The sequence below is a fragment of the Mesoplodon mirus genome (genome assembly GCF_964341445.2).
Source record: "Mesoplodon mirus genome assembly, chromosome: 3".
NCBI lineage: Eukaryota > Metazoa > Chordata > Mammalia > Artiodactyla > Ziphiidae > Mesoplodon > Mesoplodon mirus.
Window position 1 is genome coordinate 79,256,434 of NC_138978.1, and position 17,978 is coordinate 79,274,411.

Genomic DNA, 17,978 nt, shown 5'->3' on the forward strand with positions numbered 1-17,978 from the left:
TTTAGAGGTGATAGAAACAATGGCATAAATAAGTGGGTTACACTGAAGGTATGTTGAATGACCTGGTTTGGCCTAGTAAGTTGGGAAATGTGAGAAATAACAACTATAAAGATAGGTGAGGTATACATTGTGGGAGGTCTTAAAAGTCAGGGTGAGAAATTCTTACAACCCATATTCTTAAGGCCTTTATAGACTGATTTCCCCCCCTTATAATCTACTATGTCCCATCCCCCTAGCATTTTTGGAGAAGTTTGTATTATCTAGGTCTTTTCTGATTTTAGTGACTATAAAATGATTTTATTTCTAATGGTATTATCAACATACCAGAAAAACATAGATTTTGTCACATAGTTTTTCCACAACCCAATAATCAGAAAAAATAATTAAATAAATAAATAACCTAAACTGAGCATATAATCTCTGTATCTCAGCAGCTACTATCTTTCTACCTGGAACTGAAGAAATGAAAAGGCTACATTCTTACATAAAGTTTTCTATAAAACACAAAGCTGGCTGTATTTATCATTAAAAGAAAATACAGATTTCATTTAATTATTTTTTCTATAGTCAAAAAAAAGAGCATTAAATGTTCCATACATATTTATGAGTAAAAATGCTGTGATGCTCTCCATCAGGCTGCTTTGTTGAATTGATGAAAAAAGAGACGTTTCAAAAACAGAAGAGAGAGTGTAAATGCAAAATATCTCAACCTAATACAGGAATAGGTATACAGGGGAATACCTATATCCCCCTGTATACAGGGGAATACAGGTCTAATGACATCCCCTTAGAACTTTTTCCAAAGTAATGAAAGAAAAACTCACTAAAACTTAATATATGGAAATCCTTTGACCCTTAAAACAGAACTTCAAAAAACATGTACAATGTTCAGAAAAATGGTTCTAGTGAACATATGCACATAAAGAGCACATTTCATTGTTCTTGGAAAATATTTCCTGGTGAGATTCGTAAGTATCTGTTAAGGAAAACGAACAATAAATTCCAGTAGGTTACTCTGGATATACATGTGGTATATATAAATGCAAATTAATTCACTATGATCACACTTAATATACAAAATCAGTGCCTGATCGCAACACAATCTGTCTGCTAGTTTGAATCTGTTTTCTGGTTTGAAAAAAATCACATTTGTGTTTAGTGATTTTTTTTCTGTTAATAATAAATGACTAATAATAAAGCAGAACTGCATATGGCAGACTGATTTAATAAAACTGGTGTATTCCAAGCAAAGTATGACTGTCTAGAAAAGGAAAGGGCAAACTAAAGCCTGTCAGCCAAATCCTGTCCACTGTCTGCTTTTGTAAATAAAGTTTTAGTGGGAACATAGGCAGACTCATTCATTTACTTACTGTCTATGACTGCTTTTGCACTCCAATAGCAGAGTTGAAATATTGTGACAGAGACTGTATGGCCCTAAAGCCTAAATATATATAATATTTGGCCCTTTATAGAAAAATTTCCTGATTCTTGTTTAGGATGAATGTAAACCTTAAATTTCAAAATGTAGTTACATTGGTTATGTAGATCTTACTTTTTTTTTTTTTAAGTTAGAGCCACAAGATTTTTTACTAGCCTTACTCTCAGATTTTAATTCTGCATTCACCTTCTCTAAGAGCGGTAGCACCAACAGGTGGCCCAAGGCAACCTTAACTCCAGTCCCTACCATTATTTCCATCAGTCCCTCCTATTCTTTGATATAAACAAATGAGGTATTATCAATCATATAAATTCTAAGCATAAAAACACCACTAGATATTTTTGCAATTTTTATTGATGTGTTAATATCTAAATAAAAATAGGACAGTGCACTAACAAAAGAAAATAGTGTAGTTTCTAGGCAAACAGTGATTCAAGGGAAGTCCCCTTACCAACCAAAGTACCACCTCTAGAGCTCTTCTATATAGAAATCTAGCTCTAAAGGACTACTGCTTTGTAGTATCCCTACCTAAAAAAATAGTAACACATTTTTAGCCAAACAAAGGCATAGTTTCTCTATCAACATATATATATTTATGATGACTGTCAAAACAATTTTTACTTCCTTGTCTTAGAGTATCTTATATAACATGATTAGTGTTTGGGCAAAATTATGTGTAGAATTCTTTTCTCAGTTTCTAGAAGTTAAATCTCTTAAGGATCAAGGCTTATTTAGCTGTATATCTAGCACACAGTAAGTTTTCAATAAGTATCTTCTAACGATAGAATAAATGAAAGAAGTTTACTAGTGTCTTTCATTTTTGTTGGCTGTAAGAAATCACAATATCTTTCCAGAACAAGTACATGATGAAGAACATGTGAGATACACATATGTGTAGAAAACTAATTTACTTCAAATCATAGGATAATAATCTTTAAACCTATTAGGATTCTGAATCTTCATGTCCCAGGTTCAAATACAGAATTATATTTTAAGGATTTTTAAAAATAATCCTTAGGAACAAATCCTTTAAAACCAAAGGGAACTAAAAAATGCTTATTTTTTTAAATCAATTCTAAAATAGGTAAAGTGATCAAGTTTATATTTTCATAGTCAGAAGGCTAACAGGCTTAGTGCCCTAGGCAGTATAAACACTGAATGTTTACATCTTAAAATGAGTGATGTTATTTTGACTTTGGAGGCACAAAGTTCCATTTAAATTTCTCTTCTGTTTGGTTCCTTTGAAGTAGTTTATTCTAATTTGGGCAATCTGAGAGACTTTATTAGACAAAGAAGAGTACTTTTGTTTAATACTCTTTAATATGACATGTATGATGAATACCTTGTTCCCTATATTACTCCATGTATGTTGGATCTTATTCCTTTTCCTAGAATATTTTACTTTTTAATAGTAACTTGATGCATATTTAATAAGAATAAAGAAAAATATACTTAATATAAAATAAAGTATAGAGAGGGCAGACAGCAGAAGCAAGAAGAACTACAATCCTGCAGGCTGTGGTACAAAAACCACATTCACAGAAAGATAGACAAGATGAAAAGGCAGAGGGCTATGTACCAGATGAAGGAACAAGATAAAACCCCAGAAAAACAATTAAATGAAATGGATATAGGCAATCTTCCAGAAAAAGAATTCAGAATAGTGATAGTGAAGATGATCCAGGACCTCGGAAAAAGAATGGAGGCAAAGATCGAGAAGATGAAAGAAATGTTTAACAAGGTCTAGAAGAATTAAAGAACAAACAAACAAAGGTGAACAATACAATAACTGAAATGAAAAATACACTAGAAGGAATCAATAGCAGAATAACTGAGGCAAAAGAAGGGATAAGTGACCTAGAAGACAGAATGGTGGAATTCACTGCTGTGGAACAGAATAAAGAAAAAAGAATGAAAAGAAATGAAGAAAATGAGAAAATATTTGAAGAGATTATAGTCAAAAACTTCCCTAACATGGGAAAGGAAATAACCACTCAAGTCCAGGAAGCACAGAGAGTCCCACACAGGATAAACCCAAAGAGAAACACGCTGAGACACATAGCAATCAAATTGGCAAAAATTAAACACAAAGAAAAACTATTGAAAGCAGCAATGGAAAAAACAACAAATAACATACAAGGGAACTCCCACAAGGTTAACAGCTGATTTCTCAGCAGAAACTCTACAAGCCAAAATGGAGTGGCATGATATACTTAAAGTGATGAAAGGGAAGAACCTACAACCAAGAGTAATCTACCCAGCAAGGATCTCATTCAGATTTGATGGAGAAATCAAAGCTTCACAGACAAGCAAAAGCTAAGAGAATTCAGCACCACCAAACCAGCTCTACAACAAATGCTAAAGGAACTTCTCTAAGTGGGAAACACAAGAGAAGAAAAGGACTTACCAAAACAAACCCAAAATGATTAAGGAAATGGTAACAGGAACATACGTATTGATAATTACCTTAAATGTGAATGGATTAAATGCTCCAACCAAAAGACACAGGCTCGCTGAATGGATACAAAAACAAGACCATATATATGCTGTCTACAAGAGACCCACTTCAGACCTAGGGAAACATACAGACTGAAAGTGAGAGGATGGAAAAAAGATATTCCATGCAAATGGAAATCAAAAGAAAGCTAGAGTAGCAATACTCATATCAGATAAAATAGACTTGAAAATAAAGAATGTTACAAGAAACAAGGAAGGACACTACATAATAATCAAGGGATCAATCCAAGAAGAATATATAACAATTATAAATATTTATGCACCCAACATAGGAGCACCTCAATACATAAGGCAACTGCTAACAGCTACAAAAGAGGAAATCGACAGTAATACAATAATGGTGGGGGACTTTAACACCTCACTTACACCAATGGACAGATCATCCAAACAGAAAATCAATAAGGAGGGCTTCCCTGGTGGCTCAGTGGTTGAGAATCTGCCTGCTAATGCAGGGGACACGGGTTTGAGCCCTGGTCTGGGAGGATCCCACATGCCGCGGAGCAACTAGGCCCGTGAGTCACGACTACTGAGCCTGCGCGTCTGGAGCCTGTGCTCTGCAACAAGAGGCCACGATAGTGAGAGGCCCGTGCACCACAATGAAGAGCGGCCCCCGCTTGCCACAACTAGAGAAAGCCCTCACACAGAAATGAAGACGCAACACAGCAAAAAATAAACAAATTAATTAATAAAAACTCCTACCCCCAACATCTTCAAAAAAAAAAAAAGAAAATCAATAAGGAAACACAAGCTTTAAATGGCAGAATAGACCACATAGATTTAATTGATATTTATAGGGCATTCCATCGAAAAAGAGCAGATTACACTTTCTTCTCAAGTGCACATGGAACATTCTACAGGATAGATCACATCTTGGGTCACAAATGAAGCCTCAGTAAATTTAAGAAAACTGAAATCATATCAAGCATCTTTTCTGACCACAACCCTATGAAATTAGAAATCAATTACAGGGAAAAAATGGAAAAAACACAAACACATGGAGGCTAAACAATACGTTACTAAATAACCAAGAGATCACTAAAGAAATCAAAGAGGAAATTAAAAAATACCTAGACACAAATGACAATGAAAACACGACGATCGAAACTATGGGATGCTTCAAAAGCAGTTCTAAGAGGGAAGTTTATAGCTATACAAGGCTACCTCAAGAAACAAGAAAAATCTCAAATAAACAAGCTAAACTTACACCTAAAGGAACTAGAGAAAGAAGAACAAACTAAACCTAAAGTTAGCAGAAGGAAAGAAATCATAAAGGTCAGAGCAGAAATAAATTAAATAGAAACAAAGAAAACAATAGCAAAGATCAATAAAACTAAAAGCTGGTTCTTTGAAAAGATAAACAAAATTGATAAACCATTAGCCTGACTCATCAAGAAAAAGAGGGAGAGGACTCAAGTCAATAAAATTAGAAATGAAAAAGGAAAAGTTACAACAGACACCGCAGAAATACAAAGCATCCTAAGAGGCTACTACAGTCAACTCTATGACAATAAAATGGACAACCTGGGAGATATGAACAAATTTTTAGAAAGGTATAACCTCCCAAGACTGAACCAGGAAGAAATAGAAAATATGAACAGACCAATCACAAGTAATGAAAATGAAACTGTGATTAAGAATCTCCCAACAAACAAAAGTCCAGGACCAGATGGCTTCACAGGTGAATTCTATCAAACATTTAGAAAAGAACTAACACCCATCCTTCTCAAACTCTTCCAAAAAATTGCAGAGGAAGGAACACTCCCAAACTCATTCTATGAGGCCACCATCACCCTGACACCAAAACTAGATAAAGATACTACAAAAAAAAAGAAAATTACAGACGAATATCACTGATGAATATAGATGCAAAAATCCTCAACAAAATACTAGCAAACAGAATCCAACAACAAATTAAAAGGATCATACACCATAATCAAGTGGGATTTATCCCAGGGATGCAAGGATTCTTCAATATATTCAAATCAATCAATGTGATACACCATATTAACATATTGAAGAAGAAAAACCATATGATCATCTCAATAGATGCAGAAAAAGCTTTTGACAAAATTCAACACCATTTATGATAAAAACTCTCCAGAAAGTGGGCATAGAGGGAAACTACCTCAACATAATAAAGGTCATATATGACAAACCCACAGCAAACATCATTCTCAATGGTGAAAAACTGAAAACATTTCCTCTAAATCAGGAACAAGACAAGGATGTCCACTCTCACCACTATTATTCAACATAGTTTTGGAAGTCCTAGCCATGGTAATCAGAGAAGAAAAAGAAATACAAATTGGAAAAGAAGAAGTAAAACTGTCACTCTTTGCAGGTGACATGATACTATACATAGAGAATCCTAAAGATGTCACCAGAAAACTACTAGAGCTAATCAATGAATTTGGTAAAGTTGCAGGATACAAAATTAATGCACAGAAATCTCACATTCTTATACACTAATGATGAAAAATCTGAAAGAGAAATTAAGGAAACACTCCCATTTACCACTCAACAAAAAGAATAAAATACCTAGGAATAAACCTACCTAGGGAGACAAAAAACCTGTATGCAGAAAACTATAAGACACTGATGAAAGAAATTAAAAATGATACCAACAGATGGAGAGATATACCATGTTCTTGGATTGGAAGAATCAATAGTGTGAAAATGACCATACTACCCAAAGCAATCTACAGATTCAGTGCAATCCCTATCAAATTACCAATGGCATTTTTTACAGAAGCAGAACAAAAAATCTTAAAATTTGTATGAAGACACAAAAGACTCCGAATAGCCAAAGCAGTCTTGAGGGAAAAAAATGGAGCTGGAGGAACAAGACTCCCTGACTTCAGACTATACTACAAAACTACAGTAATCAAGACAATATGGTACTGGCACAAAAACAGAAATATAGATCAATGGAACAGGATAGAAAGCCCAGAGATAAACCCACACACCTATGGTCAACTAATCTATGACAAAGGAGGCAAGGATGTACAATGGAGGAAAGACAGTCTCTTCAATAAGTGGTGTTGAGAAAACTGGACAGCTAAATATAAAGAATGAAATTAGAACACTCCCTAACACCAAACACAAAAATAAACTGAAAGTGGATTAGAGACCTAAATGTAAGACTGGACACTATAAAACTCTTAGAGGAAAACATAGGAAGAACACTTTTTGACATATCACAGCAAGATATTTTTTGATCAACCTCCTAGAGTAATGGAAATAAAAACAAAAATAAACAAATGGGACCTAATGAAACTTAAAAGCTGTTGCACAGCAAAGGAAACCATAAACAAGATGAAATGACAACCCTCAGAATGGGAGAAAATATTTGCAAATGAATGATCGGACAAAGGATTAATCTCCAAAATATTTAAACAGCTCATGAAGCTCAATATGAAAAAAACAAACAACCCAATCCAAAAATGGGCAGAAGACCTAAATAGACATTTCTCCAAAGAAGACATACAGATGGCCAAGAAGCACATGAAAAGCTTCATGTGAAAAGCACATGAAATTATTAGAGAAATGCAAATGAAAACTACAATGAGGTATTGCCTCACACCAGTTAGAATGGGCATCATCAGAAAATCTACAAACAACAAATGTTGGAGAGGGTGTGGAGAAAAGGGAACCCTCTTGCACTGTTGGTGGGAATGTAAATTGATACAGCCACTACGGAGAACAGTATGAATTTTCCTTAAAGAACTAAAAATAGAATTACCATATGATGCAGCAATCCCACTACCAGGCATATACCCAGAGAAAACCATAATTCAAAAAGACACATGCATCCCAACGTTCATTGCAGCACTATTTACAATAGGCAGGTCATGGAAGAAACCTAAATGTCCATCGACAGACGAATGGATAAAGAAGATGTGGTACATATATACAAGGCAATATTATCCAGCCATAAAAAGGAATGAAATTGGGTCATTTGTAGAGATGTGGATGGATCTAGAGAGTGTCATACAGAGTGAAGTATGTCAGAAGGAGAAAAACAAATATCATATATTAACGCATATATGTGGAACCTAGAAAAATGGTACAGATGAACTGGTTTGCAGGGCAGAAGTTGAGACAGATGTAGAGAACAAACATATGGACACCAAGGGGGGAAAGCGGCGGGGGGTGGGGGTGGTGGTGTGATGAATTGGGAGATTGGGATTGACATGTATACAGTGATGTGTATAAAATGGATGACTAATAAGAAAATAAATAAATAATAAATAAACATTTTTTAAAATAATAATAAAAAAATAAAGTATATAAGCCTTTATATGCTTGGCTTTCAATAACTTCTGTGTTTTTAGCTTGTAGCACAGGATCATGTGTATCACTCATTTCCCCATAGATATAAATTTTGCCTTTTAGCTTTTATATATAATCACGTGAATTTTTAAAAAAAGTTTTGTTGCTTTTTTCTTAATAACCACTTACATGTGATTTATTCTTGGTCTACCTCTTACCACATTTGGGTTTGTGATATGAACGATTTTCCATAGTCATCATTTTTCCCATACTCTTTAATTTTCGTAGCTGTAGAAAAAAGTTCTATAGGACCACATCTAATATAGTATTTGCTATTTTCTTAGTAACTTATTTTGCTTTTTATAAAGAGATGTCATAAATGTCAGGAAAATAGGGTATCTTATAGTCCAAAAGACTCAAAAATCCTTCTACCTTTGTAAGCACCTCAACTGTTCCTAGAAATTTGCTGACTCCATTTTCTTGGATAAATCTCTTGTGTTTGAGATTTAAAAACTACTGGCATCTCATTTCTAAAGTAATAGTTCACCTTGGACCTGGTTTTAGAGAATGGTAGTGTTTTTAAATTGTTTACTTCACTTTCCTTCCATTTACCTGGAATTATAACATTATATATCTTCTCTGTTCATATCCACTAATATGTCCACACACTTTCTCTATCTTCCCTTTTGATTTCACTGATTGATACTTTTTTTTTAATGTTCTACATTTTCACAGACTTAATAGTATAGTGAAATTAATTCATTTAATTGACTAAGTGATGTTATTAAAACATTTCAAAGATGATAAATGTCAAATACATGATCCTAAAACATAACAATTTAACACATACATGTTTTTGAGACACTTGTCAAACCACCATGTGGTAATTGGGGTCCCATAATTTTCAGCTTCATACAGTAATAACGGGAAATATGTAGTCATTAGAAAGACAATTAGGGCCTCCCTGGTGGCGCAGTGGTTGAGAGTCCGCCTGCCGATGCAGGGGATACGGGTTCGTGCCCCGGTCTGGGAGGATCCCATATGCCGCGGAGCGGCTGGGCCCATGAGCCATGGCCGCTGAGCCTGTGCGTCCGGAGCCTGTGCTCCGCAACGGGAGAGGCCACAACAGTGAGAGGCCCGCATACAGCAAAAAAAAAAAAAAAAAAAAAAAAAAAAAGAAAGACAATTAGAAATCTTCATTTCACTGTTAAGAGGAAGCATGGGGACATGGAGAAGTTAGTCATAACTCCTTTTCAATCCCAGCTCTGCTACTTTACTATCTGACCTCAGACAAGTTTAACTTCTCTGAAACATAAGTTTTCTTTTGTATAAAAAAGGAATATTTCCCAGTGTCTTTTGTAAGGATTAAAAGATACAATATATGCAAAGTATCTGGCAGATCACAGATTTTCAATAAATTGTAGCTTTTCTTTTTTATCGTATTCAGGTATACATCCTTCTTGTGATGGAATGCATTGTGGATATACATTTCATATAGTTTTCCATTCTCTGAGAAAAATTACCACACCCTGCCAGGTAGGAGATATACACAGCTTTGCAGTGTGCTACAGGTATGTGCAGCTTGAAAACAGAAGGGAGTAGATGACGTTTTTTTTGTTTTTGTTTTTGTTTTTTTTTTTGCAGTACGCGGGCCTCTCACTGTTGTGGCCTCTCCCGTTGGGGAGAGGAGCACAGGCTCCGGACGCTCAGGCCCAGTGGCCATGGCTAACGGGCCCAGCCGCTCTGCGGCATGTGGGATCCTCCTGGACCAGGGCACGAACCCGTGTCCCCCGCATCGGGGGGCAGACTCTCAACCACTGTGCCACCAGGGAAGCCCGATGACATTTTTTAAGATAAAGACACTACAGAGGCCCTACAGAGGGGCAATTGATAGAATTTTACTTTGTTCTTTCTGTTTGGCTAAATGGTGCCATCAAGTCTGGGACTTTTCCTCAAGAAAATATGAGTCACTTTTTATGATTTAGGTATGTCCACATAAAGCCACCATTCTCCTCTTAATGAAAGAAAGAATGGAACTTGTTAAATAAAATCAGCTTGTATCAAGTTTGATAATAATTTCACAGTAATGCTACGAGAAAGCAGCAAAACTAACCACTGTATCAAATGAGATTTTGTGTTGAGCACTTCTAAAATATTTTCTTCCAGATCCTTCAAAATCTTTTAAATCTTTCTAACCATTGATTCACAAAGATGCACTTCAAGGTTGCAATTAAAAACAGGACAAACTGATGATTTCCTGATGCAGAGAAAAGAACCTTAGAACTGGAATTAGAGAATTCACATTTGCTTATTAGCTGTGAATTTGAACATATCACATAACTTCAATAAATCTGTTTCCTCACTTATAGAATGGCAGTAAGATTTATCTTACAAGGGTTGTTTCAAGATTAAATGAGATAATAGGTCTTCAGTAAATAGACTTCTTTTAATTTCCTCCTCTGACTCCACCTCTACTTGGTCTTGAGTGAATTGGCTATAATCCAGCTTAGAATCAGCCAACAGAAGTTCTCTGATTCTAAAGGTTTTATAATGAGAACTGGATTACCTGATTTTGAGGATTATGCATGGCCTTTCCTCTTCCTCTTCCTTTCTGTTCATCAGTCATTTACTATACACTAGCACACCAGGGGGCAGGCAGAATAACAGAGAGGACATGGTAGATCACTTATGAAATCTACTAAATGGATAAATTAAGGAGTAAATGAGGTGAAATCAAATAGTTGGATTATATTTTAAGAGATATAAAGAGAGTCTGGTCAGAGTATAGGACAATCATGAGGAGCTCTTCAAGTGGGCAGAAAAATGGCATCTGAATTTAATGTAATCAAGGTCACTTAATGAAAAAAAATTCCAAATTTTATCTTTAAAATAACAGACTAGAAAAGGATCCTGGGAGTGACTGCTGATCATTTTCCAAAGACACCCCAGTTTCCTTCTATTGAAAAAAGCTTGCATAGTTTTGAGTATCATCAAAAATAAAGAAAACATAAAGTTATCCCACTCATGGAGAAGGCTGTGGATCCACTGCCCCTAAAATATTTATTCTAGCTCTGTTTGTTCCAACTGCAGAAAGACAGCCAGAAAAAAGAAGCCAAATTGGCAGAGGAGAGGAAGACTAGAAAACATTACAATTCTTAGAAGAGAGTCATAGATTCTTAGAATTGGAATTATCCTTAAACATCATAAATACCAATTCCTTACACTTCCAGAATTCTCCTGATAATCATAAATAGTAATCAAAGGTCTATTGTATGCTGGGGACTGATTAGAATCATTCCCTTTTATTGCAGCCTTTGTCCAAACTGTCACCTTAAACAGATCTCAAATACATCCACTTATCTCCACTGCCATCATCTGGCCCGTCATTTTTCTTCCTCGTTTAGTCTACTGCAATAGCATCCTAACTGGTTACCCACTTCTACTTCTGCTGCTCACAACCGTGTTCTAAGTTCCCAATCCACTGCTACAGAGTGATCTTAAAACACCAATTAAATCATTTCATTGGCTTACTTAGAATACTTCAATGATTCTCCATCTACTTTAGGACCAAGTCCAAAATAATAAACATGGTCCTGAATGATTTGGCTCCTGCCTCCTTCACTAATACCACCTAATACTGCTTTTCTCTTGGTTCACCAAGGTCTATCCACACTGGCTTTCTTTCAGTTCCTCAAAACAGTTAAATGCTTTCCTACTTAGAACCATCACATATAAGAATAACCACCACCACGGCCATTACAGCTAACATTTATCAAGTTTTCACTATGTGACCAGCTCTGTGCTAAGCGCTTTAAGTGCATTATCATGTTTAATCCTCATAAGAAACTCTATGAGGTAGTTATTATTTTCATACTTTTACTGTTGAGAAAACAAATATTTAGAGAAATTAAGTGGCTTGTCTAAAGCAAGGCAAGGGGCACAGGTGGGAAGTATGTTATATTGCATATTCCAGGAGTAGTTTCCCCCCCACTCTTCCCAAGCTAACTCATACCATTCTTTACAGTCACAGCTCATACAGCATTTCAAAACAGTCTTCTCTCATCTCCTGATCTAAATTTGGCAACTTTGTCACAGTCTATTAAAATTTTCATTTAGAGAATGTATTACAGTTTATAATTATATCTTTTATGTGATTATTTATTTAATGTTTGTCAAACCTCTGATAGACTATAAATTTCATGAAGGCAGGGATCAAATGTTCAATGAATGTGCCTGAATATAAATATAAATATCTGCTGAACAAATGATTGCAGAAAGTCATCCAAATCTAAGGATGAGGTGTTGAATCACTCTGTGGAAGAGTCTGAGTGTTAGGAATTCTATTAAAATATTTTTGCCTACAAAAAAAGCTGTTCCCTTATAATGTCTATCCCTTATAATGTCTGTTCCCTTATAAGGCCTATATACTGATTTTAATTCTGGTCTCTTGACCAATACTGAAAAAGTATATTCTCTTCCCTTTTACAGCTCTTCAAATACTTTCAGCCTAGAGAATTAAAGACAGAGAGGACTGGCAATTAAGGTGGGATAATTCCAGGTTTATTCATAAAAGAATGCTAGAACATAGAGGATAATTTCTTTGAAATTAGAGACTTATTTAGGGTACATTTATAGAAATTAATTCTTTGCCTATAGTAAGTAAATGCAAGAGGTATATAGACATGAGATGGGACCACTGTGTTTGGCACTCTCTATCACAAATTGGGTTCTAATTTGTATGAATCTAGAAAGAAACAAAACTTGAGGAGGTTATTAAAAGGGAATTAAATGACCATACAAAAAGTTTGGGAAAAATAAAAACTAGCTATGCAATTACAACTAACCTTAGATATCCCCAAATTACAAGACTGACATCATGAAGTGCAATCATATTTTCCCATATCTCTTGAGAGTTTTAACAGAACTCTGGATTAGATGAACTATATTTCTAAGATTTTGAAATTAATACGATAAACTAGAAGTTGGGAATTATCAAGAGTCAAAAATATTCTTCAGGCGTTTTATGTATCTTAATTAATTCAATATAACCACTAAAGTTTTTAAAAAGCCTTTATCTCCCATCCTTAATGAGGAAGATGGAACCTCAAAGTTGGAAAGGTCCTTTTGTTTCATAACTTATCTGATGCCTAAAACCTCTCTATAAAATCTAGGCCAAGTGGCTTTCAGCTAATATTAAAATATCCCCAGCTATGCTAATTAACTTGATGGAAGTGGGGGGATCCTTTCACAATGTATCAATATATATATATATATATATATGCATATCAAATCATCACATACGTTTTAAATATCTTAAATTTTATTTGTCAATTATACCTCAATAAAGCTGGAAAAAAAATCCCCAGCATGGTATAATGCTTTGGATTTTGAGATCTGGATTCTGAGTTTGGAGCTATGGGTTTAAATCTTAGTTCAGCTGTTGATCAGCTATGTAACTCTGAACAGGTTACTTACTGTGTTTCAGTTTCCTCATTTCAAAGACTGGAACAACAAAATGTGTCTTTTAAAATTGTTTGAGAATTAAATGAAATTCCACAATGTAGAATATCTCATAGCATTATGCCTGGCACATAGAGAATGATCTATAATTGTTAATTTCCCTCCAATAACAGAAATCTTCTACCTGCCAAAATAGTCCATTTCCTCTTTGGACAGCACTGGTGATGGGTTCCTATACTATGTGGAACCAGTCCAACATTATTAAGCAAATAAAACTTAGAAGTTTGATATGTGTTATTTTAAGAAAAATATTCTTCATTGTTACTTTAAGTTTGGCTATAAATTTTAGTTTATATATATTTTTAAGCAATTTGTCACTCAGAAATGGCAGAATTTCATTTCTTTAAATTAAATTTTAAAAAATTTGAATGACAGAGAAATACAGATTACATTCATATTTGATGAGAAGCCTTGAATAATTGAATTGATATAAATACTCCATTGAAATTTCCCTTTTGGTTAAAAAAAAGGAAAAAATATTCACCTTCTAGTGACTCAGGATTAAATGGTATGGCAATGATCTTTTAAGACTAAATGGATCATCTCCTTATTTTTATTAAGAATTAGTGACAAAAATTAAAAGTATCAGAAATGTATTGCTGTTTTACTACCAGGCTAGAAAATATATTTAATTATTTAAGCTCACAAAACAATTTTTAAGAAAATTTATTTTTATTTAAGTTGTAAGATAGGTTATAGAAAATTATATTTGCTCATTTAACCTATTAAATAAATATTGTTATTAAACAGTATCACTTTCTTTGTGACAACCCAGCACACTCTGTAGATAAAGTCACTTGTCTTTCATTAATTTAATTCACCACTTTATATGTTATGTAGGTTCATTTGTTAGAGAATATTATAGCTGACTTGTCCCATAGAAAAAAAGAAAATTACCCCTAACATACCTGATTCAAATACAACATGAAGCCTCCTACTTCCTCAATAATGTAAATTTAAACAAGCCAAATTTTTGAGGAAAGAAATTATGTTTCCCAATGAATTACCTCATGGTTTACTCCAATCTTTCAAATACAAAAAAAAAAAAATATCTTCCACCTATTATAATATTTTATGGTTTGATGATTTGTAGCTTTTTAATCATGAAAAATGTTATGGTCAAATTTAGTTTGAAATGATCAGAACTAAATGGAAAGACCAAATATTAGATACAAGAATGTTCCTGAGATCACAAATGTAATTTATATTGGATAAAACTATCAGTATCTGTGTTTTCCCTCATTTCTCTTTTGTAGAGTAGGTTTTGTCACATCACCAATGAATTTAAATTTGTAGTGGATAAGTATTTTGTATTCTGAATTTTATAAGCATAGATCATGCTAACATGATTCCTAAAAATGCTCACAAGATGATTTAAAAGTTGAAAATAAGAGCATAAAATAAGCTTACTGTTTCACCAATCTTCCCAATGTTTCCTTGATCTCCTACTTCTCCCTGTTAATAAAGAATATAAAGTTGCAAAAATGATTATTTCTCAAGCAAGATTACTCTCAATATTGCTCCTGTTTTCATTTTAATGTAATTATCTAGTTATAACCTAGAAAATCACAAAGAAATTTTCAGTTATTCAAAACTCTTGTTACAGTATTTGTATGGAATGTAGTCTTTCCTGTATTTTCATTCAAATACTATTAACTTGTTTTCTTAAATTACATTCTTCTATTTATGACTTTTAATCACTTTTAAAACACTTTTACAAATAAAATTTAAAAAATACAGTATCTACTGAGGTATACTCTATAAATGGCAGAGTAGTAGGCTGCCACTGTAGAAGATACTAAGAAGAATGAAAATAAAGGCCTTGCACGCAGGAACACTCTCTTTGCTTCAGTAGATAAGGTATCTCACAATGCTGAGCAGAACAAGCAGAACAGAACACACGCTACAGTTAAGTAGTAAAGGAGTTCCTAGGCACAGGCACCCTGTGTGTGCATGCAGCTAGAGCTGGCTTCACTGGAGAAGCAATGCGTGTTCATAATCTTAACTGCAGTTCTGCCGTCCTTAAAGCTGTGAAAACCCAAAGTTCTCCACAGCACATTTAGTGGCAAACTTAACTTAATGTGACCTGTGTTTATTTGATAGTAATGCTTTTACCTGATCTGAGTGAGGTTACTTATAGTCTTGATATAGATTGATTAATCTGAACATCCTTACATTTCACCATAGAAATATCAATGTGTCTGATTACGGTTGTGCTGTCCCATAGCTGGCAGTGTTAAGTAAAATACTGTGTGTGTGTGTGTGTGTGTGTGTGTGTGTGTGTGTGTGTGTGTGTATATATATATAACCTTTTTAAAATCCAAATATTAATGGTTTCAAATAATAAATTATGAAACTGTATTTGAGTTGGGCCCTGAAGAATAGGTGATTTTTACACTGGTGAGGAGAAAGAGCCATTTTTAGTGGTGAGGAATGGCATGAGCAAAGGCTGAACAAAAGCACAGATTAATGAATGTAGAAGATTAAGTTCAGGGTACCACATATAGTTAATCTGACAGGAATGTACATTTTATCTATACCAGAGATAGGAAATTAAACCATCAACTGCTGTCTAAAAATTAATAATTATATTGCAGTGTGGGGTAGTTAAACTCACTGAACAATACTGTAGCCATTCATGATATGTAGTTACTCAGCATTTGAAATTAACTGGTCTGAACTGAAATGTGATGTAAGAATAATATACACACTATATTTCAAAGACTTTGTATAAAAAAATCTCATTAATAGTTTTAATATTGATTACATGTTGAAATGATAATACTCTTATATCTTGGGTTACATAAAATATATTACTGAAATTAATCACTCCTATTTCTTTTCTTTTTTTTTTTTTTTTTTTTTTTTACTGTGGCTCACATCTGTGATTCGTATTACAGACTCTATTGGATGGTGCTGATTTTAAGCACTGAAACCTAATATTCATATAGGTAATCAGTTTGAAATAAACTTTCAAAGACTATAAAAATTTTCTTTTCTATTTCTGTACACATTTAGATAAATAGTAAAGAATAAAACATTGTAGTAGTAGGTTGGAAATCCTAGTTTTTGACTGATAGTTCATTAGACAGCTTTTGTAGAAAATAATGTGGCAGGATTTTATGCATATATATACAAATATATACATAATATGTATGTGTATATATACATATATATAATTAATTTTCTTTTATTTTCTCCTCCTTACCCAACACCCCTGTCAAATTCCAACTAGGGAGATGCACCCTTTGTGATACATAGTCTTAAGGGAGGTCTTAAGGTGTTAACAGGCAGAAAGCAAAAGTTGCTTGCAGATTACCTACATTCATGTTTTAGTTTTCAAAGAGCCTGAATATAGGAGGTGAGTTGTCTTTGAGGGCAAAAAGAGACAGAGAGGAATAATTCCCCAGGCCTAGGGAGAGAATAGAGATCCTAGAGTTCTGTGAAAGGCAGTGACCCTTAGCCAACCCCCAAGTGCTCCCCCAGAGTGCCACGTTCCCCTAAGGGAGTGCCAGGTCCTAGTGAATAGCTATGTAATATACCAAGGAAGAAATTTCAGAGACAAGTATGAGGACTGAACATTAAAGAACTTCCTTCACTTCCTAGGTAACACAGATGCAACCTAGATGCTGGTGTAATTCTATGGAGAAGGCAGGATGTCAATAATGACTGAGATTGGTCTCTTGCCAGTTTGACTGGGTGGTAGCTCACAGGTGGATTTTTTAGAGCTATTTGGCAGTACAGGGATTAAATACAGTAAAGGAGAATTAAGTCTTCTATTTATAAATATCATGCTTCTATTTTCTGGGAGTTTTTCTATGTAACTTGAGAGTCAGGTACACATACTCTCCCAAGATAATTTCAGCAACAAACATGCTGACACAATAAAAAATATTTTAGCTCATATTTCTTTATTAATTGACCTCAAAAAGTGTTGTTTGGTTTTTTCCTTAGTGTCTATATCACAAAAATGAAGAGTTTAAAATAAATAATGAACTCTAGCTTTAGGAAATTTAGCAATAAATCTGTGATGCAATTCAATTTTTCATTGAATTTTAAATTTGTGCAAATCACCAATTCTTATAAGTTAGCTTCTTTCAGACCTTAATGCTGTACATATAAAACCACTGCCTTACTTTATATTTGTTGGTGTTATAAAAAAATCATATAGTACTTGAAAACAAAGCAAGAGAGTAGGTAACACATTTTTTCAATGTCATAAAAGTATGAA

At 34.1% G+C, this 17,978-nt stretch overlaps 1 protein-coding gene across 3 annotated transcripts in view; it reads right to left on the bottom strand.

Annotated features, from left to right (window-relative positions):
* COL24A1 (collagen type XXIV alpha 1 chain) overlaps window positions 1–17,978 on the bottom strand; it is a 389,096-nt gene that overhangs the window by 185,663 nt on the left and 185,455 nt on the right. For all 3 annotated transcript variants that reach the window (XM_082612777.1, XM_082612779.1, XM_082612778.1), the window contains exon 24: window positions 15,158–15,202. In XM_082612777.1, the coding sequence (XP_082468903.1) occupies window positions 15,158–15,202 (45 nt within the window). The remainder of the gene's footprint in view (window positions 1–15,157; window positions 15,203–17,978) is intronic.